This window comes from Rana temporaria, chromosome 10, assembly GCF_905171775.1.
Source record: "Rana temporaria chromosome 10, aRanTem1.1, whole genome shotgun sequence".
Taxonomy (NCBI): Eukaryota; Metazoa; Chordata; class Amphibia; order Anura; family Ranidae; genus Rana; species Rana temporaria.
In genome coordinates, this window is record NC_053498.1 from 137,080,096 (window position 1) to 137,106,461 (window position 26,366).

The 26,366-nt window shown below is 47.1% G+C and overlaps 3 protein-coding genes across 6 annotated transcripts in view; 2 read left to right on the forward strand and 1 right to left on the reverse strand.

Annotated features, from left to right (window-relative positions):
• Positions 1 to 3,380, reverse strand: part of ACAD8 (acyl-CoA dehydrogenase family member 8) — a 34,293-nt gene extending 30,913 nt beyond the window's left edge. The window contains exon 1 of the mRNA XM_040326364.1: positions 3,233 to 3,380. Coding sequence (XP_040182298.1) covers positions 3,233 to 3,338 — 106 coding nt within the window. The 5' untranslated portion in view covers positions 3,339 to 3,380. The remainder of the gene's footprint in view (positions 1 to 3,232) is intronic.
• Positions 3,057 to 24,705, forward strand: THYN1 (thymocyte nuclear protein 1). Of its 4 annotated transcripts, none has more exons than XM_040326366.1 (8): positions 3,057 to 3,160; positions 11,230 to 11,283; positions 12,872 to 13,050; positions 15,586 to 15,654; positions 16,327 to 16,419; positions 20,342 to 20,437; positions 22,151 to 22,301; positions 24,515 to 24,705. In XM_040326366.1, exons 2-8 carry the CDS (start codon positions 11,241 to 11,243, stop codon positions 24,556 to 24,558), a joined length of 675 nt encoding a protein of 224 aa, XP_040182300.1. In that variant the 5' UTR covers positions 3,057 to 3,160; positions 11,230 to 11,240; the 3' UTR covers positions 24,559 to 24,705. The 4 variants fall into 4 exon arrangements, with proteins under 4 accessions (XP_040182300.1, XP_040182303.1, XP_040182301.1 ...); XM_040326367.1 differs by lacking the exon at positions 3,057 to 3,160 and adding an exon at positions 3,336 to 3,578; XM_040326368.1 differs by lacking the exon at positions 3,057 to 3,160 and adding an exon at positions 3,336 to 3,513.
• LOC120915668 (protein ALP1-like) lies at positions 4,608 to 6,980 on the forward strand. The gene is made up of 2 exons (XM_040326365.1): positions 4,608 to 5,116; positions 5,963 to 6,980. Exons 1-2 carry the CDS (start codon positions 4,791 to 4,793, stop codon positions 6,840 to 6,842), a joined length of 1,206 nt encoding a protein of 401 aa, XP_040182299.1. The 5' UTR covers positions 4,608 to 4,790; the 3' UTR covers positions 6,843 to 6,980.
• Positions 24,706 to 26,366: the final 1,661 nt, after the last annotated feature.

Consider the following 26,366-nt stretch of genomic DNA (forward strand, 5'->3'; position numbering starts at 1 on the left):
CCATTACCAATATTGCACAGTATATTTATTTATATTTGTTTTTTGAGGAGCTGCTTGTTTATGTAAGTAGTATATGTTTATTTCACTTTGTGATTTATTAATTTATGCTTATCACGTTGGCGCGGAAAACACCTCACCTATACCACCTATCACGGATGCCTTCTCATCCTGGGACGAGAGGACATCCGTGATAGGCGGAACACTGAACAGAGGCTCTACTGGGAAAATTAGTGTTCCGCCTATCACGGAACAGCCTGAGGAGGAGGCGCGGCTTTTGAATAATGGACGCCCGCAGCCTGAGAAACTCTGCAAACAGGAGAAGGTAGGAAGATCGTCAAAGTAGGCATACTGGCACAGTGAGGCAGGCATACTGGCACCGTGAGGCAGGCATACTGGCACAGTGAGGTAGGCATACTGGCACATTGAGGCATGTATAATGGCACAGTGAGGGGTCGTCTTATACAGTGAGTATATCACAAAACCAGCATTTTAGCTGGAAAATTAGGGGGTCGTCTTATACGCCGGCAAATACGGAAAGTAATTTTTCTCCTTCACTTATTGGCACTGATGAAGAGGCCCTAATATGCCGCACTGGTAGGTGGCACAGATGGGCACTGGTAGGCGGCACAGATGGGCATTACTGATGAGCGGGCATTGATGGGCACTGACTGGTATCACTTATGGGCACTGATTTGTGGCAATGGGGGGGCTTTACTGTAATCAGAGCACTGATGATAGTAATGACAATAATTATTGACTTTAAATTGCCCTTAGCAGTAGTTGCAAGTGTTGGGGTCAGTCTGACATCTGAAATACATACATTGGGGTCAGTCTGAGGTCTGAAGTGCATGCATTGCGTCCAGGGTGAGGTCTGAGGTGCGTGCATTGCGTCCAGGGTGAGGTCTGAAGTGCATGCATTGCGTCCAGGGTGAGGTCTGAGGTGCATGCATTGCGTCCAGGGTGAGGTCTGAGGTGCATGCATTGCGTCCAGGGTGAGGTCTGAAGTGCATGCATTGCGTCCAGGGTGAGGTCTGAGGTGCATGCATTGCGTCCAGGGTGAGGTCTGAGGTGCATGCATTGCGTCCAGGGTGAGGTCTGAAGTGCATGCCTTGGGTCCAGGGTGAGGTCTGAGGTGCATGCATTGCGTCCAGGGTGAGGTCTGAGGTGCGTGCATTGCGTCCAGGGTGAGGTCTGAGGTGCATGCATTGCGTCCAGGGTGAGGTCTGAAGTGCATGCATTGCGTCCAGGGTGAGGTCTGAAGTGCATGCATTGCGTCCAGGGTGAGGTCTGAAGTGCATGCATTGCGTCCAGGTGAGGTCTGAGGTGCATGCATTGCGTCCAGGGTGAGGTCTGAGGTGCGTGCATTGCGTCCAGGGTGAGGTCTGAAGTGCGTGCATTGCGTCCAGGGTGAGGTCTGAGGTGCATGCATTGCGTCCAGGGTGAGGTCTGAGGTGCATGCATTGCGTCCAGGGTGAGGTCTGAGGTGCATGCATTGCGTCCAGGGTGAGGTCTGAAGTGCATGCCTTGGGTCCAGGGTGAGGTCTGAGGTGCATGCATTGCGTCCAGGGTGAGGTCTGAAGTGCATGCATTGCGTCCAGGGTGAGGTCTGAGGTGCATGCATTGCGTCCAGGGTGAGGTCTGAGGTGCATGCATTGCGTCCAGGGTGAGGTCTGAAGTGCATGCATTGCGTCCAGGGTGAGGTCTGAGGTGCATGCATTGCGTCCAGGGTGAGGTCTGAGGTGCATGCATTGCGTCCAGGGTGAGGTCTGAAGTGCATGCATTGCGTCCAGGGTGAGGTCTGAGGTGCGTGCATTGCGTCCAGGGTGAGGTCTGAGGTGCATGCATTGCGTCCAGGGTGAGGTCTGGGGTGCATGCATTGCGTCCAGGGTGAGGTCTGAGGTGCATGCATTGCGTCCAGGGTGAGGTCTGAGGTGCATGCATTGCGTCCAGGGTGAGGTCTGAGGTGCATGCATTGCGTCCAGGGTGAGGTCTGAAGTGCATGCATTGCGTCCAGGGTGAGGTCTGGGGTGCATGCATTGCGTCCAGGGTGAGGTCTGAGGTGCATGCATTGCGTCCAGGGTGAGGTCTGAGGTGCGTGCATTGCGTCCAGGGTGAGGTCTGAAGTGCATGCATTGCGTCCAGGGTGAGGTCTGAAGTGCATGCATTGCGTCCTGGGTGAGGTCTGAGGTGCATGCATTGCGTCCAGGGTGAGGTCTGGGGTGCATGCATTGCGTCCAGGGTGAGGTCTGAGGTGCATGCATTGCGTCCAGGGTGAGGTCTGAGGTGCATGCATTGCGTCCAGGGTGAGGTCTGAGGTGCATGCATTGCGTCCAGGGTGAGGTCTGAGGTGCATGCATTGCGTCCAGGGTGAGGTCTGAAGTGCATGCATTGCGTCCAGGGTGAGGTCTGAAGGGCGTGCATTGCGTCCAGGGTGAGGTCTGAGGTGCGTGCATTGCGTCCAGGGTGAGGTCTGAAGGGCGTGCATTGCGTCCAGGGTGAGGTCTGAGGTGCGTGCATTGCGTCCAGGGTGAGGTCTGGGGTGCATGCATTGCGTCCAGGGTGAGGTCTGAGGTGCATGCATTGCGTCCAGGGTGAGGTCTGAAGTGCATGCATTGCGTCCAGGGTGAGGTCTGAGGTATATACATTAGGTCTGATCTGATCTGTATACATTGGAGATGAACATGTTTTGCATGTGAACTACTTCTTCATCCATTCCAATGACTCTTTATAGATTATATTATTGACTTTACTAAACAAACTAAGATGACACGTTATTGTTATCTCTGAATACCTATCGCATGTAAACAAAGACATACATAACGCTACGAGGTCGATTTACAATTCAGACCGGTCTATGTACATTCACACAACTGTCTTGCGTAATCCCCATATTGTGGCCAATGTGTTTATTTCCTATGATCGTCAGCTCCACCTAGTGGCCATAACACTGTATTCTTCTAATTTAGGTATTTCAATCATATATGGCACTATGGCCACTAGATGGCGCTGAGCAGACATAAACATAAGGAAGAGGCTTCTATCACCAGCTGTCAATCACGTGACCTCTCTCTTCCTTCGCAGTCATGTGACCCTTCGTGTCTGATAAGGAAGCACCGCTCACGTGATCTGCGCTCCGACCATTTCTACTCCACACAGGAAGGTCAGCGAATCTTATTAGCCTTGTGCCGTCCCGGTCCACCCTTCCTCCCCCATCCCCCACAAAAGCCCTTACGGTCTATCACCGAGGCTATCCCTCTGCGAGGAGCCGCCATCCGCCCACCCACAGCATCCCGGAGACATCGGGAGAGCCGAGAGGCCGCTCTCAAGCCGGCCGCCATGTTTGGAAGCTCCGACGAAGTGCACGCTGGGAAGTGAAGTCCTGGGCAGCGGCCTCGTCAGTGTGTGGGATCAGCTGACGGACTACATTTCCCAGAACCGCCCACGGGAGGGGCGCTGCCAGTTTTGAGGGCGCTGATTGGCTGGAGAGGGAGGCACGGGAGAAGCAGCAGTTAGGTAATGATGGGAGGAGGGGACAAGAGTGAGAGGAGTCCGGTGTAGCTTGCATATCACTACCCCGTGTAAGACGCTACTGTGCATGCGCCGCTTGGATGATGTTATCTTCTTATTGTATTTATTAATGGCACTTACATAGTGATTGTATGTCTGTATTTTCCAGGGTAGCCGTAGGGTTTGAGGTCCCTGGATATGACCCCCCCCTTGTAGGGGGCTCCCTATAATAATGGGCATCAGTGGATGCAATAATAACCCCCATCGTTGGCGCCAGTGAGTGCAATAATAACCCCCATCGTTGGTGTCAGTGGGGTAGATTCAAGAAGCAATTGCGCCTGTGTAACCATAGGTTACACAGCGCAATTGCTTACTTGCCCCGGCGTAACGAGTGCTCCTGATTCAGGAACCTCGTTACGCCGACTGCAGCCTAAGATCTGCGCGGCATAAGGCTCTTATGCCCGCATATCTTAGGCTGCATTCTTGCGTTGGCCGCTAGGTGGCGTTCCCGTTGTGCTCAGCGTATAGTATGCAAATTGCATACTAACACCGATTCACAACGTTGCGCGAGCCCCGCGTACGCAATTTACATACGGCGGTTTTCGCGCAAGGCTGCCCCTGCTACGTATACCCGTCGTTCCCGCGTTGCGAAAATTTGAATTTTACGTAGTTTGCGTAAGTGAATCGTGAATGGCGCTGGACGCCATTCACGTTCACTTTGAAGCAAATGACGTCCTTGCGACATCATTTGCCGCAATGCACGTCGGGAAAGTTTCCCGACGGAGCATGCGCTCTACGATCGGCGCGGGAACGTGCCTAATTTAAATGATTCCCGCCCCCTACGGGATCATTTAAATTGCGCGATCTTGCGCCGGCAAAATGCGCGCCCGCGCAATTTACGGAGCTTCTGCTCCGTGAGTCGAGGGAAGCGCAAAAAAATTGCGGGGGCGCAGGGCAAAATCGTTGCCCTGCGCCTCCGTAAAAAAAGCGCAATTCTTACTGAATCTGGCCCAGTGACTGTAAGGGTCCTTTCACACGTGCGGACCGTTTTATAGGTCCGTTTTTTTTCATCAGTTGATCAGTTTTTTTGTCCGTTTCCCGTCCTTTTTTCATCTGTTTTTTTTTTTTTGTTTGTTTGTTTTAGAACTTTATTTAATCAGCTTTTCAAGAATTTTCCCATGATTCTTTGTTTCCCCCAGCATGCATTGTGCTTTCTTCTTGCTGTATGTTAACAGCAGGCTGTTTGCTTCCTGATACATTGCTGTACTTTCGTGCTCAGTACGATGGATTTGGGGAGATGTTATGAGCATGTGACATCATTTGTCATGCTCTACTATCTGAGGAGACAAAAAAGCAGGACCAGGAAGATGTCCGCGAGGAGACGCGGGTACTGGACACATCCCATGCTGCTCAAGAGGCCAACTGAGGGTTTTTTTGCTCTGCACTACGCAGATTTGCGACGGTACCCTCAAAATTTTTTTAATTTCACAAGAATGACTACTCCAACATTTGACTATTTGCTGGAAAAGTTGCATCCACGTTTAGACAGGATGAATACCGACATGAGACGTTCTGTGCCTCCAGAGGAGCGACTTCTCATTACCCTCAGGTAAGCCAGCCAGCCAGACATTTTGCTTGATTATGTCCAGTGTAATGTTGGATTCTAGGGTTGTCCCGATAACACTTTTTTAGAACTGAGTACAAGTACCGATACTTTTTTTTTTATGTACTCGCCCATACCGAATACCGATACTTTTTTTTGAATGTGCCCCCGTATAGCAGCCATGTCCCCCAGTATATCAGCCATGTCCCCCAGTATATCAGCCATGTCCCCCAGTATAGCAGCCATGTCCCCCAGTATAGCAGCCATGTCCCCCAGTATAGCAGCCATGTCCCCCAGTATAGCAGCCATGTCCCCCAGTATAGCAGCCATGTCCCCCAGTATAGCAGCCATGTCCCCCGTTATAGCAGCCATGTCCCCCGTTATAGCAGCCATGTCCCCCGTTATAGCAGCCATGTCCCCCGTTATAGCAGCCATGTCCCCCAGTATAGCAGCCATGTCCCCCAGTATAGCAGCCATGTCCCCCGTACCTACTGTTAATCACCGCGGCGGGGAACATTACAGACAGCGTTCGTTTGAACAGCTGTTTTCCCTGCCGCGCATAGACACTCCCCCTTGCTCGCGATTGGACAGATCCGTCCAAGGGGGAGTGTCTATGCGCGGCGGGGAAAACAGCTGTTCAAAACGAACGCTGTCTGTAATGTTCCCCGCCGCGGTGATTAACGTTGTAGCGGCGGTTTCGGCGGGGGGGGGGGTAAGTATTCTATTTTAGTATCGGGGGTATTAGCGGGAGTACGAGTACTCCCGCTAATACTCGGTATCGGTCCCGATACCGATACTGGTATCGGGACAACCCTATTGGATTCCTTTCATAATTTCTTCTATTCTTCCTAGGTTTCTTGCATCTGGAGTATCTTCTACGTCCCTAAGCCATTTTTTTTTGTTGGGAACCTCAACAATATCTGGAATAGTTCTTGACACCTGTGAAGCTATATGGGAGGAGCTTCGGTCGTCTGCGATGCCTGTTCCTGACACATCCATGTGGCAGGAAATAGCAAATGGGTTTTGGAAGAAAACCCAATTCCCTAATTGTGTTGGAGCCCTGGATGGGAAAAGCATCCGAATTCAGATGCCACCTGGATCCGGCTCTCAATTTCACAATTACGAAAAGTACTTCTCCCTTGTGCTAATGGCAATCTGCGACAGCAATTACAGGTTTGTAGCTGTCGATATCGGGGCAAATGGATCTAATGCAGACGCAAGAGTCTTTTCAGCATCACAAATGGGGAGAAGACTACTTGAGGGACACTTTAATTTGCCATCAGACAAGCCACTTCCAGGAACTGAAGGACCAGATATGCCGCATGTTCTTGTAGCTGACGAGGCATTTGGACTTTCCCAGCATCTTTTAAGGCCTTATGGCAGGCACAATTTAACAACCCCCAAAAAAAATTTCAATGATCGGTTGAGTCGTGCAAGGCGCCTTATTGAATGCACCTTTGGCATTTTGAGCAGCAAGTGGCGCATATTTCACACCACAATACAACTCAGCGTGGAGAATGCCCAACTAGCAATCCAAGCATGCTGTGTCCTCCACAATGTCATCCGTGAGAAAGAAGGGGTTTCTGTTGAGGAAGAGGACGAGATCGACTTACCTTCTGTACGCTTTACCGGACTGCGACCCAACAATTCAGTTTTTCTCATGCGTGATCATTTTGCTAATTTTTTCATGTCCCCTGAAGGAGAGGTTCCGTGGCAGTATCAGCATGTGTAAAAACAGTCACGAGGCACTTTATTATGTGCACCTTCGTAGTACCATGTTTGACCCCTTTATGCTAACCTGCATGATCTTTCTTGTCCCACTGAAAATGTTAATGAAATACTTTTTAAAAAATACTACTTTATCTTGTTAGTATTGTAGTCTTGTGATTTATATCAGTGTATGCTTTCATTCTCCTAGTCTCATTATCGGTGACCCTATGATCGTCACTAGAGGTCGGCCGATATATCGGCAGGCCGATATATCGGCCGATATTTGGCCGTTTTGGAGAAATCGGCATCGGCCGATTTTTATCCAAATCGGGCCGATATTTTACAATTCCCGCTAGCGATGCTCCGGAGCTAGGCCAGAGCCGCGGCCTTTCCTGATGCTGTGACCGCGGCGGCAATCCGCGGATTGCCGCCGCGGTCACAGCATCAGGAAAGACCGCAGCTTCGACCTAGCTCCGGAGCCGTGGCCATCTTGGTACACCCATCGCGGCGTCCCTCCTCTGTTAACGCCCACAGAGGAGGTGGGGCCCGCGCTCGTGGGACACACACCGCTCTGGTGTCTGTACTACGGGGGGCGGGGGAGGGTGTCTATACTGGAGGGAGAGGGGGTCTGTACTGAGGGGGGGTGACACCATTTTTTTGCACCAGTGCCACTTGCCATCTGCCAGTAACAATACCAGCGCCACCATCCAGTGCCATCCGCCAATGCCACCTGCCAGTGCCAATACCAGTGCCACCATCCAGTGCCAATGAGTGCTACCTTCCGTCAGTGCCAATGCCACCTGCCAGTGCCAATACCAGTGCCACCATCCAGTGCCAATTAGTGCCACCTTCCATCCAGTGCCATCCGCCAATGCCACCTGCCAGTGCCAATACCAGTGGCACCATCCAGTGGCAGTAAGTGCCACCTTCCATCCAGTGCCACCTGCCAGTGCGATCCAGTGCCACCTACCAGTGCCAACTAAAGCCATAAGTGCCACCTGCCAATGCCAACCAGTGCTAACTATTGCCACCCAGTGCCACCTGCCAGTGCCATCAACCAGTGCCATCTGCCAATCAGTGCCACCTGCTAGTACCATCTTTCAGTGCCATCCAGTGCAACCTGCCAGTGCCAATAAGTGCCTTCTGCTAGTGCCATCTTCCTTCCAGTGCCAATTAGTGCCATCCAGTGCCACAAGCCAGTGCCACCAATAAAAAATAAAAATCGGTCTAAAATATCGGCCGCAAAAATCGGCATCATATATCGGCCGCCCAGATTTCTAAATATCGGCATCGGCCAGAGAAAAACCCATATCGGTCTACCTCTAATCGTCACCTTGTTGTATCAGTTTCTTTCTATTTTTATAAAGTACAAAAAAACAAAAATTTTCTAAACAGTCAAGTATCTTTAATTTCATGACCGCAAAACACACAATGTAAAATACTGTAAGCTGAACTCTGGGGGAACAACATAGTTTGGGATTTTTTTATTTGTACCATAAAAACATAAAACCAAACCAAAAAAAATGGCCAGAGGATACACAGCAGTAACTTGGAGAATAGTAGCCAACTTTTTAAGGTTGAATTGGTAAAAAAAGAAAACGGGGGCAAGTAACAAATTGTAACATGAATAAAAATGAGAAAAAAAAAGTTAAGAAAACTCAAAGGTTGGTATAGTAAGGACTGGGGGAACTTGAGTATGATTGGGAAGAACTACCATATGCAGTGGCCTGGGAAGAAGAGGAATCATAGGTGGGTGCTTGGGGTGGGGGTCCAAAATTTTGGGCAGTGGTGGCTGGGGCACATTGGTGATGGGGGATAATGGCCGGATGGTACTGCTGACCAATAAATGAAGAAGGTGGCGCATGCTCCTGATAGAATGGGCGTTGGGGAGGGTGGATAACTGGAAAAGGGTTGCTGGATATAGCCGCCTTCACACACACCCCAATATAACTAGCAATTGCTAGCTGTGCGTCAATTTTGGTGTTGGGTGGTATCTTCTGAAGATGGTGATATTGGCTTCGCAGGAAACTGGCATCTTCATTTATAGGATCGGCAAAGGGATCGTTGTCAGCTCGACGCATCCCTCTCTTGTCCTCCATGAAATTGAGCATTGCTTCATCAACATCTTATTTTTTTCTGTCTTTTTCCCCGTGATGTGGTAGCAACAGAACGAATTAGGGTTGTCCCGATACCACTTTTTTAGGACTGAGTACAAGTAACGATACTTTTTTTTTTATGTACTCGCCGATACCAAATACCGATACTTTTTTTTAAATGTCCCCCCACATATGCAGCCATGTCCCCCCCACATATGCAGCCATGTCCCCCCCACATATGCAGCCATGTCCCCCCCCACATATGCAGCCATGTCCCCCCCCACATATGCAGCCATGTCCCCCCCCACATATCCAGCAATGTCCCCTTTTCTTTTGCAGGTGTTATTTTACTCATTGGGCCAAATTCACATAGAGATACACCGTCGTATCTCTGACTTAGGCTGGTCGTATCTATGCGACTGATTCATAGAATCAGTTACGCATAGATATGCCTAAGATCCGACAGGTGTAACTGTGTTACACCGTCGGATCTTAACTGCAATTTAACCACTTGAGACCCGCGCTATTGACAAAAGACGTCAACAGCGCGGCTCTCAAGTGCCAACAGGACGTCTTTGGACGTCATTTAATAGCATTACCCGCGTGCGCCACTGGGGGGCGCGCAGCGTGTAAACACTGTCCCGGCGCATCGCTGGGGATCCGATGCGTGTACCTGGCGGCTGCGATGTCCGCCGGGTACACGCGATCGTCGGTAAGACAGCAGGGACGTGGAGCTCGGTGTGTAAACGCAGAGCTCCACGTGCTGTCAGAGGAGAGGAGACCGATCTGTGTCCCTTGTACATAGGGACACAGCATCGGTCACCTCCCCCAGTCACCCCCCTCCCCCCACACAGTTAGAACACACCCAGGCTACACATTTAACCCCTTCCTCACCCCCTAGTGTTAACCCCTTCACTGCCAGTCACATTTATACAGTAATTAATGCATTTTTATAGCACTGATCGCTGTATAAATGTGAATGGCGCCAAATTTGTGTCAAAAGTGTCCGATACGTCCGTTGCAATATCGCAGTCCCAATAAAAATCGCCGATCGCCGCCATTACTAGTAAAAAAAAAAATAATAAAAAAAATCATAATTCTGTCCCCTATTTTGTAGGCGCTATAACTTTTGCGATTTAAAGATCCGCTGATCTATGTGAATCTAGCCCAGAATGTCTACAAGACACACTGTTCTGTATTAACCAATCACATATTGCTAACATAATATTTCTTTGTTCACTACCCAAATTAATGCATTATGTTCCCTCCCCTTTTTGTAATGCATATACTCTTAGTCTTATCAGTAAAAGCCAGAGAGATGATTTCAGCTACAAAGCGTCTGTGTCTTGTTGTTTTCCTGTGCTGAGATCCCTCTCTCATGGGTGGCCACCCGAACCAAACACACTGAGACTGCCTAAGGTCAACCAGCGCCAGTCTGCAACCCCCACAGTGACTGCAATAATGACCCCCATCATTGGTGCCAGTGACTGCAATAATAACCCCCATCATTGATGCCAGTGACTGCAATAATAAGCCCCATTATTGGTGCCAGTGACTGCAATAATAAGCCCCATTATTGGTGCCAGTGACTGCAATAATAACCCCCATCATTGGTGCCAGTGACTGCAATAATAACCACCATCATTGGTGCCAGTGACTGCAATAATAACCCCCATCATTGGTGCCAGTGACTGCAATAATAACCCCCATCATTGGTGCCAGTGACTGCAATTATAACCCCCATCATTGGTGCCAGTGACTGCAATAATAACCCCCATTATTGGTGCCAGTGACTGCAATAATAACCCCCATTATTGGTGCCAGTGACTGCAATAATAACCCCCATCATTGGCGCCAGTGACTGGAATAATAACCCCCATCATTGGTGCCAGTGACTGCAATAATAACCACCATCATTGGTGCCAGTGACTGCAATAATAACCCCCATCATTGGTGCCAGTGACTGCAATAATAACCCCCATCATTGGTGCCAGTGACTGCAATAATAACCCCCATCATTGGTGGGCAGTGACGGCAATAATAACCCCCATCATTGGCGCCAGTGACTGCAATAATAACCCCCATCATTGGCGCCAGTGACTGCAATAATAACCCCCATCATTGGCGCCAGTGACTGCAATAATAACCCCCATCATTGGTGCCAGTGACTGCAATAATAACCCCCATCATTGGCGCCAGTGACTGCAATAATAACCCCCATCATTGGTGGGCAGTGACAGCGTGGGCTTCCTCTGTATATTTGTAGTCTCAGCCTGGATTGCACTCTGGTCATTCAATGCTTCTATTTTTCAGAGGGGTGAACCATGCCACCGACAAAGAGAAAGCGGAGAGCCCCACCAGCCAAAGGTAAGACATGAACCCCGTCTACCTCAGGGTTGCTGAATTACATTTTTTGGATGCCCCGCCCCCATTTCCCTTTGGGGTTAATAGAATCACATGAACAGCGCTACATTACATCCATTGGTGGTTGCAGATACGCTCTCTTTTTTGTTTTTTTTTGTGATTTGGTGGTTTATTTTATCCTACTAATATTGCACTTGGTTGGTGCCCCCTAGTGTGTTTTTTTTTTTTTTTGTGTGTTTTCAGAGATTCGTTCCTGTCTCAGGTGGAGCTGTCTACTGAAGCAATAATTATAATTTATGGATTTTTATGAACTTGAGATATAACACAAGTGGATCTTTACACCCTTGGCCATTTTTGGACTCTTTTCCCTATTGGGGCTACAATGGGGAAAATAATTATTTGATCCCCTGCAGATTTTGTAAGTTTGCCCTCTTACAAAGAAATAAAGGGTCTATAATTGTTATCATAGGTCATGTATTTTAATTGATAGAGACAGAATATCAACCAAAAATACAGAAAAAACACACAAAACCAATGTTATAAATTAAGTTGCAGTTCAGTGAGTAAAATAAGTATTTGATCCCCAAGCAAAACATGACTTATGGTCGAGAAACCATTGTTGGCAAGCACAGAGGTGAGAAGTTTCTTGTAGTTGGTGATCAGGTTTGCCCACATTTCAGAAGGAATTTTGGTCCACTCTTCTTTACAGATCTTCTCCAAGGGTAAGTTCATCTTTACATAAAAATCTGTAAGGTGAACTTACACAGGACCCCCCTCCTAAGGAATGTCACTTGGCACGCTGCCTGCCACCAGATGCGGATTGTCACTTGGCACGCTGCCTGCCACCAGATGCGGATTGTCACTTGGCACGCTGCCTGCCGCCAGATGCGGATTGTCACTTGGCACGCTGCCTGCCGCCAGATGCGGATTGTCACTTGGCACGCTGCCTGCCACCAGATGAGGAATATCACTGCATTGGTGGCTGCACTGGTTTATTTACTGGCCCTCCTCTCTGTTCCACCTGGCTCTCTCATCCGCCTGCCCACCTGCCTTGCAGAGAGGCCACGGCCTGGTGATTGGGGAACCTTGATTCAACCTCTTCCCTACCGAGTCATTGTAAAATGATGCCGGCGGGAACCCTCCCTCCCGGGTGGACGTCGGATGACGTCCTGGGCTTCCCGGGCAGCTAGGGGGCGCGCACGCCCGACCGGCGCATCGCTCGGGGCCCGTTGCGCGTGCCCGACAATGACGGCAGGACTGTGTGTGTGTGTGTGAACACACAGATCCATGTCCTGTCAGAGGAGACCGATGTGTGTTCCCAGTACAGAGGAACACACATCAGTCTCCTCCCCTTGTGAGTCCCCTCCCCCCTACAGTTATAATCACTGCCTAGGGAACATATTAACCCCTTTAGCGCCCCCTAGTGTTAACCCCCTTCCCTGCCAGTCACATTTACACAGAAATCGGTGCAGTTGCATGCAAATGGTTGCATGCAAATGGTCCCAAAAACGTGTCAGTGTCCGATGTGTCCATCGCAATGTCACGGTCACAATAAAAATCACATTTTTTTTTTTTTTTTTTTTTTTTATAGATTCCAAGGAGTTGAATGACGAAAAGGAAGATTCAGGTGCAGAACAAAAGGTTAAAGGGCGGAGGAAGGCGGCAGCGTCTGTGGGGTCCAGCTCCAGTGAGAAGCAGAAAGAAGAATATCGTTATTGGCTTATGAAATCTGAGCCAGAGAGCCGAATAGAGAAAGGAATGGACATGAAGGTAGGTGGTGGAGGAAGGGTCTGTATGTTGTAAAGCGCTGCTAAAAATGTTGGCGCTATATAAATCCTGAATAATAATATAAACCTATTAGAACTATTTATTGCATATGAGCATTAAATAAGACCCCAACAATAGCCGGCCATAAATGGCAACATTTCACTAAACTCAAATACATTTTTTGCCTCGTTTATCTTGCGGTCAACTGATATAGCCTTACAATGCTCAGTGTCTGATAGTCGGCAGAGATTAGTTTCAGCATGTGACCAAGCTCAGAGTCAGTGTTTAATGAAAGAACCTGTCCACAGCATCCCTTTAGAAGTGCATGCTCTGCCTGCCACAGAGTGGTACAGAACTTAGCTGCACAATCTGCTGATCAGTTGCTTTGATTACACTCTAGCAAGCCTGATTCTGGAACAGATTGTACAGCTAATGTCTCGACCCATAATAGAATTGAGCATATTTTAAAACTCACTCCTGGGTGTCAATCTGTGTTACCGAGATCTCGTTTGGGAATCATCCAGGTGTCTGGTTCGGTCTCCTACAAGTATAATGAATCAAACAATGTAGGAGGCTAGAAACACTTACATGTGTATAATAAACCGTAAAAATGCCTTGAAATGGAGCTGGGGTGACACGTGATCAATTTCAAAAGGCGCAGAACCACCTGCATCAAGGACCCACCCAAAGGGGGTCCCAGCCAGGTTACCAATGGCAGCTGCAGAGCCAGGAGGGAGGTGCAAATTTTTGTAGAAACAGTCTGTAAGCAGAATGCCAACAAAATATATTTTGTATATATTATATTATAGTCGCATAGGCTAAGCCAGTGTTTCTCATCTGCAGCCCTCAAGGCTCACCAACAGGTCATGTTTTCAGGCTTACCATTATTTTGCACAGGCGATTTGATCAGTTTCACTGCCTTAAGCCCTGTACACACGATCGGATATCTGATGGAATCTAATCCGATGGATTTTTTCGTCGGATATCCGATGAAGCTGACTTTCATCAGTCTTGCCTACACACCATCAGTCAAAATCTAATCAACGCGGTGACGTAAAACACTACGACGAGCCGAAAAAAATTAAGTTCAATGCTTCTGAGCATGTGTAGATTTTTGACGGATGGAGTTCCATACAGACGATCAGATTATTCTATCGGCTTTTTATCCATGGGAAAAGGGAGTAGCCGCTCCAGGTGGGAACCCAGATGAATGGCTATGAGTAGCTATGACTAAGCACTGGTTTCGGTGCGAAACGCGTCAGCAGTCGGGTTTTGTTTTATGTTGCTGTGATTTGTAGTGCTGTCCTTCTTTTGGTAGGGGCTATGTTTTTTTCGGAGTGCGGCTGTCCAGAAACAATTTTTGTTCCTGCTTGGTTTTAAAATGTAAAACATGTTCTATATTTTTTTTTTTACACCTATGGAAATAAAACCGATGGGGCTCACACACGATCAGTTTGTCCGCTGAAAACCGACCGATGGACTCTTTTTTTTTGTTTTTGTTTTTCGGCGAAAAAACGATCGCGTGTACAGGGCTTTAGTAGTTACCACAGCCGTTTTCGGGAAATCCTGAAAACATGACCTGTTGGGGCGCCTTGAGGACTGGAGTTGAGAAACACTGGGCTAAGCAGTATAGATTCACGTACGGGCGCGCAATGTTACGGCGGCGCAGCGTATCGCATTTGCGCTACACCGCCGTAACTTACAGGAGCAAGTGCTGTATTCACAAAGCACTTGCTCTGTAAGTCGCGGCGGCGTAGCGTAAAAGGGGCCGGCGTAAGCGCGCGTAATTCAAATGTGGAAAGGGGGGCGTGTTTTATTTAAATTAAGGATGACTTGACGTTTTGTACGGACGGTGCATGCGCCGTCCGTGTACATATCCCAGTGTGCATTGCTTCCAAGTACGGCGTAACAACGTATTGGTTTCGACGTGAACGTAAATTACGTCCAGCCCTATTCGCAAACGATGTAAAAAATTCAAATTTCGAAGCGTGAACGACGTCCATACTTAACATTGGTTGCGCCTCCTAATAGCAGGAGCAACGTAACGCCGAACAAGCCTTAACGCAAACAACGAACGCACGTACGTTTTGTGAATCGGCGTAAGTAGGTAATTTGCATACTCTACTCTGACTACGGGAGCGCCACCTAGCGGCCAGCGTCAGAATGCACCCTAAGATACAACGGCGTAAGTGACTTATGCCAGTCGTATCTTAGGCTAATGTCGGTGTATCTAGCTTTCTGAATACAGAAAGTAGATACGCCAGCATAGCTTTGAATTTAAGCGGCGTATCTATGGATACGCCGGCGTAAATCGTTTGTGAATCTACCCCACGGGCAGTTAGAGTGAAAAGAAAGCGAGTCCACTCTCATAAAAAGAGCCAATAAAGACAAGCACAAGCGACTAGTAGGACGTAGAGAGAGACTGTTTGTTTATATGGTTTGGAGGCCCCCAATCTATCTAGTGCTGGAATAACGGTATAGATCTGTTTGTTCCTCCATACTGGGTCATGACGGATGCAACCTATTATTGTCTTTCAGTTCGGAATTGAAGATTTGAAGGCCCAACCTGACCAGATAGCATGCTGGGACGGAGTGCGAAATTATCAGGTCAGAATGGACATGTCAACATTGGGTCTTCTATTACAAGTGCCTGGGGGGGGGGGGTGTTACTGGGAGGAGCCGTTTAGTATCTTCCTCCCTTATAATTATCTGTCCTAGAAAAGTGTTGGACTCTTTGTTGTTGGTAACACACACGTTGTACATGAGGACTAATGCCCCGTACACACGAGCGGTTTTCCCGTCGGGGGGGGGGGGGGGGGGAACTGATTGTTTTTCCGACGGATTTCCTCTCAAGCCTGCTTTGCGCACACACACGGTCACACAAACATTCGGAGAACTTTTGACTGCCAAGAACGCGGTGACGTAAAAAGACTACGATGAGCCGAGAAAATTAAGTTCTATGCTTCTGAGCATGCGTTGATTTGTTTCCGAGCATGCATGTTTTTTTGCGTGTCGGAAAAACATACAGACGAACGGTTTTCCCGACGGGGAAAAAATACATCCTGCTCGTTTTTTTTTGTTTTTTCGGCAGTTTTCCTGTGGGAGAAAAAGTCAGATGGATCATACACTTGGTCGGGATTCCCGACAAAAAACTCTCATCTGAGTTTTTCCGGCGGGAAAAGCGGTCGTGTGTATGGGGCATAAAGGTCATTCACAAATGACACAATCGATCTTCCCCGTAATTATGAGTGCTTCTCTAACAAATTGGTGTCCGCCTAGGCTCGGAATTTCCTGAGACAAATGAAGGTCGGCCAGGAGGCGTTTTTCTATCACAGTAACTGTAAGGAGCCCGGTATCGCTGGGGTTGTAAAGGTGAGGATGAGAAATGGCAGCGCTGCTCTGTTCTGATGACCGATGTACAAGGACTTGTGTAATATCTGCATGAACGGGAAGGTAGAGGGGTTCCTATTGGCTATCAGAGAATAAAATGGCGGCTGTTGCAATTTTTTTTATGTTGTGCAATATTTGTGCAGCCATTGATCAAACGCGAATTTTCAGGAAAAAATACATTAAAATTAATCTTAGTGCACACAAACGCAGTATAAAACCCATTTTTTTTTTGGTAGAATATAAAAGATGCTGTATCGAGTAAATAGATACCAAACGTGTCGCGATTCAAAATTGTGTAAAAAAAAAAAAAAAAAAAAAAAATACTACGCTACCTAAAATGTTTCATTTTGTGATATTTTAAAGCAGGGGTCTCCAAACTTTGTAAACAAAGGGCCAGTTTAGTGTCCCTCGGACTTCACGGGGGCCGAACTGTGGCCAGTGTGAGTAGAAAATGTCCCGGCATCAGTGAGAGTAAACATTGCCCCATCATTAGTTTTAAAATTTTTGGTTTTAGCAGGAAGAATAGTGTCCCATGGTTGGTATCAATGGAAGGAATAGTGCCCCATCGATGGTGTCAGTGGGAGGAATAGTGAACCATGGTTGGTATCAATGGAAGGAAAAGTGAACCTTCGATGGTGTCAGTGGGAGGAATAGTGAACCATGGTTGGCATCAATGGAAGGAATAGTGCCCCATCGATGGTGTCAGTGGGAGGAATAGTGAACCATGGTTGGCATCAATGGAAGGAATAGTGCCCCATCGATGGTGTCAGTGGGAGGAATAGTGAACCATGGTTGGTATCGATGGAAGGAATAGTGCCCCATCGATGGTGTCAGTGGGAGGAATAGTGAACCATGGTTGGTATCAATGGAAGCGATAGTATCCCTTTAAAAGTGTCAGTGGGAGGAATAGTGACCCACCGTTTGTCTCAGCAGGAGGAGTAGTGTCCCATTAATGGTGTCAGTGTGAGAAATGGTGCCTCAGCCTTGGTGTCAGTTGGAGGAATATTGTCCCAAAGGCCAGATAGAGGCAAGCAAAGGGCCGCATCTGGCCCCCGGGCCGCAGTTTGGAGACCACTGCTTTTAAAGTATATGTAACTCTCTCACCTGGTAAAACAACCCGTTTAGTTTAGAATAGAAATGAAAGGCAAAACATTTTGTGTTTACATACCGTATTTTCCGGTGTATAAGACAACTTTTTAACCCCTGAAATTCTTCTTAAAAGTCGGGGGTCATCTTTTACGCCAGTAACCTAACATGCAGACAGCGGCCGTCCATTTTTTCAAAAGCCGGGCCTCCTCCTGCTGTTCCGTGATAGGCGGAACACTCAGCCTTCCAGACACTGTGTTCAGTGTTCCGTCTATCACGGAGGCCCTCTCGTCCGAGACCGAGGACGAGAGGGCCTCTGTGATAGGCGAACACTGAACACAGTGGGCCGGATTCAGATAGATTAGCGGATCTTTAGATCCACGTAATCTATCTGATTTACGATCCGCCGGCGCAATTTTGCGAGGCTAGTGCATGATTCATAAAGCACTTACCTCGCAAACTGCACCGTCGGATCCTAACTCCCCCCGGCGGAATACAAATTCCGCGGCTAGGGGGAGTGTACAATTTAAATCAGGCGCGTTCCCGCGCCGATTTAACTGCGCATGCGCCGGGGCGAAAAAGCCCTGTGCGCATGCTCCAAATGACGTCGCTACGACGTCATTGTTTGCGGCGGGTACGTCGTTTGCGGCCATCGGTATTCCCGATCGCGGTACGCAAACGACGTAGAAAATTTAAAAATCGGCGCGGGAACGTCGGCCATACTTAACATTAGCTACCCCTCATAGAAGCAGGGGTAGCTATCCGCCGGAAAAACCCGAACGCAAACGACGTAGAAAACGAGCGACGGGGGGCGTACGGACGTGAATCGGCGGTTTTCCTCATTTGCATATGCGACGGGTAAAAAATTGCAACGACACCTAGTGGCCGGCGGGAGATTACAGCCTAAGATTCGACTGGTGTAAGTCACTTACACCAGTCGGATCCAAGGGAGATCTATGCGGAACTGATTCTTATGAATCAGTCGCATAGCTCCGACCGTGGGATCTCACAGATACGACGGCGGATCTATTGATGAATCTGCCCCAGTGTCTCCTGGAAGGCTGAGTGTTCCGCCTATCACGGAACAGCAGAAGAAGGAGGAGGCCCGGCTTTTGAAAAAATGGACGGCCGCGGTCTGACAGATACTGCATGTCTTAGGATAAGGTAAGGGATCGTCAAGACATGCAGTGACACAGTGAGGCATGTAATGGGGCACAGTGAGTCTGGCATGTAGTGGTGGCACAGTCTGGCATGTAGTGGTGGCACAGTCAGGCGTGTAATGGGGCACAGTGAGTCTGGCATGTAGTGGTGGCACAGTCTGGCATGTAGTGGTGGCACAGTCAGGCGTGTAATGGGGCACAGTGAGTCTGGCATGTAGTGGTGGCACAGTCTGGCATGTAGTGGTGGCACAGTCAGGCGTGTAATGGGGCACAGTGAGTCTGGCATGTAGTGGTGGCACAGTCTGGCATGTAGTGGTGGCACAGTCTGGCATGTAGTGGTGGCACAGTGAGGCGAGGCATGACTAGTAGGAAGGGGGTCATCTTATACGCAGAGTATATCCCAAAACAAACATTTTAGCTGAAAAATTAGGGGGTCGTCTTATACGCCGGCAAATACAGTATAAAAAATATTTTATAAATACCTATTTTATTTTATTTTTTCATTTTTTATAAGTAATCACATTCGCTCTGTTGTCAGCTGCAGAAGAGCGCTGGGGGAAGAGAAAAATCATTACACTGGTCAGTAAATGGTGGTCTGTGTGGAAAGGGGTGTGGGCATGTGTGAGCGCATGTCTGATCTTTGCTGTAGAGCAGTTCTTGGCATAGCCAGAAAATTTACCACGCTGTGCTCTCATGCTTAGTGTAGTCAGTTTTTAATAGGAAAGTTGAGGGACTTGGCAGAAACACCAGGCATTTCACACAAAGGAAGGACTACAAAGAGAACGGGAGACTTTTCATACAAGTACATGGTACAGCAGGCACATACAAGGAATTTGAAATGTTGGGTTTACATATTTACAGGTTATCAGTGTAGAGGAAATAGTAATAATTCTAGGGCCATCATTCACAATCACTCCGAAGTTTCTGGCGATACCTCACATATGTGGTGCGTTTGCATGAATGCGCAGAGGAATGGGGGTAATTATATATATATATATATATATATATATATATATATATATATATATATATATATATATATATATATATATATATATATATATATATATATATTCTATATATATATATATATCTATAATTTTTTTTTGTTTTTTTAACCAGGTTAAAAAAAAAAATTGTATGTATATATCCTATAATTTGGACGCTATAACGTTTGCGCGAACCAATTATTATACGCTTATTGAGATTTTTTTTTTTTTTTTACCAAAAATATGTAGAATAATACAGTACATATTGTCCTAAATTGATGAAGAAATCAGATTTTTTTTTTTTTTTTTATTGGACATGTTTTACAGCAGAAAGTCAAAAAAATATATATTTTTTCAAAATAGTCGTGTTTTTTATTTTATTTTTTATAGCGCAAAAATTGAAAACGCAGAGGTGATCAAATGCCATCAAAAGAAAGCTCTATTTTTAGAAAAAAATATATACATTTTGGGTACAGCGTCGCACGACCGCACAATTTCAGTTAAAGTAGCGCAGTGCCGTATCGCAAAAAATGGCCTGGTCATGAGGGGGGTAAACCTTCCAGAGGGCAAGTGGATAAAGAGGTCTATGAATGTGGAGCTGCTTTTACATAAGTCTGCTTAGTATTGATGTTCAGCTGAACTTTTAAGAAACGTTCTTCCTATCCGTAGATTGTGAAGGAGGCATACACAGACCACACTCAGTTTGAGCCGAAGAATCCTCATTATGATGCTTCCAGCACCCGGGAGAATCCAAAATGGTCCATGGTGAGTGCAGAGCCCAGGGACATCTTATCCACTTCCAAACGTCCTTCAATGTTGAAGGGTCAGATCCCGGTCATCGCTGCTACTCCAGCTCAGAGGTTCTCCCTTAACCCCTGCAAAGCACCAGAAGAGTGACGGAAACTGTGTGTGGGGGACTGCAAGGGCCACCATGCATCTGGGGCCCCTGGGCAATGCTGGTTAAAGCTTGTAGGAGGAGTGACTGTCTTATAAGGCTTCAGGACCCCTGACCCTCTGTATGGACAGTGCTGATCACATGCACCCTCCAAAAGAGAGAAAAAAACTCTCTAGCAAACTGAGCATGTGCAGAGTGCCTCCAAGGCTCTTTACTATCAGGAGATGGATTGGGGACTGTGGAAGACAGGATCAGACAGCCTTTTTACACAATGCAGAGGATTAACCCCTTAGGTTCCACAGTGAGTATAACGAGCATGCTTTACTGCATATACACACTGATTTGACTGTTGTGGGCTTAGTAACACTTTAACCACTTAAGGACCGCCTAACGCCGATATACGTCGGCAGAATGGCACAGCTGGGCACAATCACGTACCTGTACGTCCTCTTTAAGTGCCCAGCCGTGAGTCGAGGGCGACCCAGTTCGAAGCTCCATGACCGCTGCCGTAGTCCCGCGATCGGTCACAGGAGCTGAAGAACGGGGAGAGCTGTGTGTAAACACACCTTCCCCTTCTTCACAGTGGCGCTGTCATTGATCGTCTGTTCCCTGATATAGGGAAAGGCGATCAACACGTCCAGCCCCGCCCCCCTACAGTTAGAAACACATATGAGGTCACACTTAACTCCTTTAGCGCCCCCTAGTGGTTAACTCCCAAACTGCAATTGTCATTCTCACAGTAAAAAATGCATTTTTATAGCACTTTTTGCTGTGAAAATGACAATGGTCCCAAAAATGTGTCAAAATTGTCCGATATAATGTTGCAGTCACGAAAAAAAATCGCTGATCGTCTCCATTAGTAGTAAAAAAAAAAATGATTAATAAAAATGCAATAAAACTACCCCCTATTTTGTAAACACTATAAATTTTGCGCAAACCAATCGATAAACGCTTATTGCGATTTTTATTTTTTTTACCAAAAATAGGTAGAAGAATACGTATCGGCCTAAACTGAGGAACATTTTTTATATATTTTTGGGGGATATTTATTATAGTAAAAAGCTCTATTTTTGTTTATAGCGCAAAAAATCAAAACCGCAGAGGTGATCAAATACCACCAAAAGAAAGCTCTATTTGTGGGAAAAAAAGGACGCCAATTTTGTTTGAGAGCCACGTAGCACGACCGCGCAATTATCAGTTAAAGCAGCGCAGTGCCGAATTCGCAAAAAGGGGCCTGGTCCTTTACCTGCATATTGGTCCGGGTTTTAAGTGGTTAAAGTGTACATTCACCTTTACAGAAAAATCTTTAAGGTGAACTTACACAGATCCCCCTCCGCGCCACCCCCCCCCCTCCCCCCGCTGACCTGGAGCGCGGCAATCTCCGCTTCTAAGCCCCGGTACATCCGCGCCAGGGCTTAGAGATCCCCTAAGCTAAATATCCAAAACGTCCCACGTCAGGAGGGACGTTTTGGAGCATTCTAATTGGTCAGAGCTGACATGTCAAATCGCATTAACTGCGAACCAGGGCTAAAGCTGGGAGATGCGTCTTTATTCCACAGCTGACTCTGGTTTGTCCCCCCCAGGTGGACGTGCAGTTTGTACGGATTCTGAAACGTTACATCCCATTGGCAGAGCTGAAGCAGCTACATCAGAAGCACAAGACGTCGGACGGCCCTCTGCGACACATGGCGCTCTTTACCAGAGCTCGGCTCTCCGTACAGCCCCTCATACAAGGTGCAGTATGCTGCTAAGAGAGCGGCTTTGGGTCAGTTATATCTTTATATATACAGGCAGTGAGCCTAGAGCTTTTTTTCTCAGAAAATAGGTGCAGGAACTTAACCACGACCTCATTCAAATTTCACAAACAGTAGAAGGGTCTTAAAGGGGCATTACATACAGAGTATAGAGTTCAGGGGGTTACACACAGAGTGTAGAGCTGTCACTTGTAAACACAGAAACCAGACTTCTGTGTTTACAAGTGATTGTGGTGAGCAGGCACCAAAGGGTCTGAGCCAGAGGTGGTGGAACCGAGTTCCCCCTGAAAAAAAGCCCTGAGTGAGCCTCATCTAATGAGAGGCATTCAGAGTTGGTGAACTTGTGCTTTGCTCATGCAGGGTGTAGTAGCAGCTTCACTTTAATCCCAGTTCCAGCAACTGCCTATATTTGCTGAATTACTACTAAGATCATGGAAGCGAGGGGAGGTATGAACTCTGTATAACCTTGCATTATGCTAAGGACTCTCTTCTTGCCCATGTGACCGCACTTGTTGCTAGTGTGGCCAATCGGCAAGCAGCAATGCCGGTGTATTAACGTTCTTGTTCCACCATCTGGGAAGTTCCACAACCGACTGCGCAGACTCCGGGCATGCGCAGTAACAGGCTATGGGCAGGCTACGGAAATAGCCGAACGCAACAGCTGATCGTCAGCTGTTAATGCGCTCAGCCACGTTTGCCATCGAGTGCGCGCTCATTTATTTTATACATTGTGTTGTGTCCGTGGGATCCCGGAGCACCGGAGAGGGGGGGGGGGCTGTGTGCGGCTCTATGGGGCTGACGGAGCAGGAGGAGCTCACTGACTGACAATAGAGCGGCTGCCATTCCTCTCTCACACACACACACGGCCTGCGTCACCCGGCCATCCAGGGCACCAGTCAGCGAGCACCCGGGCTGGTGAGGCCCCATAGCTGCCTCAGGGAGGTAGGAGAAGGAGGGGGAGAAGATGAGACTGTGACCCGAGTTCTTGTTCCACCATCTGAGAAGTTCCACAACCGACTGCGCAGACTCCGGGCATGCGCAGTAGCAGGCTACGGAAATAGCTGAACGCAACAGCTGATCGTCGGCTGTTAAGAGGAACAAATACCATAGCTGGAACCAGCTCGGCAGATCATCAGCACAGGGGAGTAAAAGTAGTGTGTTGCATACCATACCTGGAATTAAGCCCTTGATCGCCCCCTAGTGTTAACTCCTTCCCTGCCAGTGATATTTTTACAGTAATCAGATTTATAGCACTGTTCGCTGTATAAATGTCAATGGTCCCAAAAATATGTCCGATCTGTCCACCATAATGTCGCAGTCCAGATAAAAATCGGCGCGAATACTAGTAAAAAAAATAATAATAAAAATGCCATAAAACCATCCCCTATTTGGTAGACGCTATAAATTTCGGGAAAACCAATCAATATATGCTTTTTGCAATATTTTTTTTTATTTATTTTTTACCAAAAATATGTAGAAGAATGCATATTAGTCTAAACTGAGTAATACATTTTTTTTTATGGGATATTTATTATAGCAAAAAGTACAAAATATTGTGTTTTTTTTTATTTTTTTTAATTGTACTTGTTTTGCTTATAGCGCAGAGGTAATCAAATACCACCAAAAAATTTGTGGGGAAAAAAGGACGTCAAATTTGTTTGCGTACAGCGTCGCACGGCCGCACAATTGTCAGTTAAAGCGACGCAGTGCCGAATCGCAAAAATAAAATGGCCTGGTCATCAGGGCCGATCCTAGGGTCACAGGCGCCTGGGTGCAAAAATATTTCTGGCGCCCCCCACATGGGCGTGGTCATTTTTACTAACTCCTCCCCTTTACAATTTTTTTTATGGCAATGACTCAACCACAGAGATGCTCCCCCACAAAGTCTTCATTACCCTTGGATCCTTACATGATCTCTTAAAGCGGAGCTCCACCCTAAAGTGGAACAGAATCGCCGCCTGAAAAGAAGGATATCTGAATGATGCCTATAGCTGCACCCATCATTCAGATATCCCCACTGAAGTCCAGGACGTCATATGACGTCCTACGGTACGGAAATGATTAAAACGAAGTCGGTGTAATATATTGATGCCGCCATCAACACATTGAACGCTTCCATTTGTTTTGATTCCTCTAGTGCCTCCAACCTTTATATGGATAATAACACATAATTCTTATTTTTTTATCTTGCAGAAGAGTTTGACTTTGTGTTGAGCCTGGAAGACAAGAAGCTCTAGAAGAGGTTCAATGGAAACTCGCCTTCCTATTCTGTTTACTGAGAAGAACTATTGGCACTTGTTTTTTAGTTTTTGTACTTTTTTAAATGCATTTCTTATATTTCAATGTGTTTATCTGCAATGATTAAAAAGTTATTCTCCTGACAATTCTCATTCCTTAAATCACTTGACCTCCAGAAGATTTTACCCACTTGAGAGTGCATGTGATCAGCACAGGGCCAATCGGCACTGTCCAGACAGAGAGTCAGGGGTCCTGCAGCCTCATAGGACAGTAAGAGGAGAATAAAAACTCCTCCCACAAGCTTTAACCAGACACTGATATAAGTCGCAAGACTGCTAAATACTGCTGATGAGAAAAGGTATTTAGCAGTTTATAATTACTAAAATAATTGCATTTCCATGTTCTGTGTACTGTGGGAGAGCAGATATTGTGAATGCAGATCCTGGGTTTAGTAACACTTTACCCTAGAGAGGTGCTATAAGTAATGCACATTAGCCTGTAGCTCCTCCTGTCCCTACTGTGCCTCCTGTGGTGCCGGATACGGTCGATAATAATTGATTTAGGTGGAAACTCCGTCATATCTTGCTCCTTCTGCCCCCCCCCTCTTTTGAACATCACCGCTATACACCTACGCAAGTGTGTTTTCTGGCAGGCTGAATGTCGGACCTCTGGGCTTCACACCCTGTCATATGGCTCCCCAGGCAGCCGGACCTATAGATGACGACCACTATTGCCCAGTTTTATCCAGGAGTCAAGTCCTGGGGAAAAAAGTGTGGGAACTCCCACCCAAGATCCATTCCTCCACCAAAAAAAAAAAAAATGATACCCTCATATGCATAATTACTAAACCGCATGTTTGTTTTTTTTTGATCCACTGTACCTTAGTAATCCTTTATGTTACTGGCCGCTTCCTGTATATGGGATCATCGAGTAGTGTGCGGGTATTCCGTCACTTCCTCGATGCCGCAATGTCTCCTGGGAGCTTTTGTCATTGTTCCCAGAAGACATTGCGGAGGTCTGCCACGAGTTATCGCGGGATTTAGAAAAAAGCAAGTTCTTTCTAAATCCCGCGATAACTCGTGGCAGACCTCCGCAATGTCTCCTGGGAATAATGACAAAGCTCCCAGAAGACATTGCGGCATCGAGGAAGTGACGGAATACCCGCACACTACCCGATGAATCCATATACAGGAAGCGGCCAGTAACATAAAGGATTACTAAGGTTCACCTGCCCCTGACAGTGACTGGAGCTGGGCATCGCCGCTTAGTGAAGGATTGGCTCGGCTGCTCTAGTCCTGCAAAGGGAACAGAGTTCCTGCTGTGAAAAAAGTGCAGGGACGCCGTTCCCACGCGTTCCCGCAGGACTTGAGCCCTGGTTTTATCTTCTTATTGTATATGCTTATTCCCATGGATAAAGGTCTGTCAATATAGTCAACCTTCTAAGTCTTACTGTATCACGTATGTACTTGCCTTGTTTCCATTGTGAAGATGTTCTTTATGATGTTATCTGTAACGCTTCTGTATTTGTTGAAAATCAATAAAATGTTTTGGAAAAAAAAAAAAAAAGTAATACACATTAAGCATTAATGCAGATTGCCTTATCACATAAGAGAAAGATATTTTACACTGGCCGGAGCCTTGATGACTCTCAATACAGCTCTAAAAGTACATCAAAAGAAAGTAAAAAGTTATAACTGCAAACTTGCTTGAGTATCTTAAACATGGAAAGCAAAGTCGCACGATATCCAGTGCAACTTTGGAGCACGACTTTGATCTGACTTTACATTCTATGGGTCAAAGTCGCACC

Excerpts from the sequence above, each read along its gene's own strand:
- LOC120915668 (XM_040326365.1), top strand. The coding sequence starts at position 4,791 with ATGGATTTGGGGAGATGTTATGAGCATGTGACATCATTTGTCATGCTC. Across the intron at positions 5,117-5,962 it reads CGACTTCTCATTACCCTCAG|GTTTCTTGCATCTGGAGTAT; the intron begins GTAAGCCAGCCA and ends TATTCTTCCTAG.
- THYN1 (XM_040326366.1), top strand. The coding sequence starts at position 11,241 with ATGCCACCGACAAAGAGAAAGCGGAGAGCCCCACCAGCCAAAG. Across the intron at positions 13,051-15,585 it reads AGAAAGGAATGGACATGAAG|TTCGGAATTGAAGATTTGAA; the intron begins GTAGGTGGTGGA and ends ATTGTCTTTCAG. Across the intron at positions 22,302-24,514 it reads CGTACAGCCCCTCATACAAG|AAGAGTTTGACTTTGTGTTG; the intron begins GTGCAGTATGCT and ends TTTATCTTGCAG.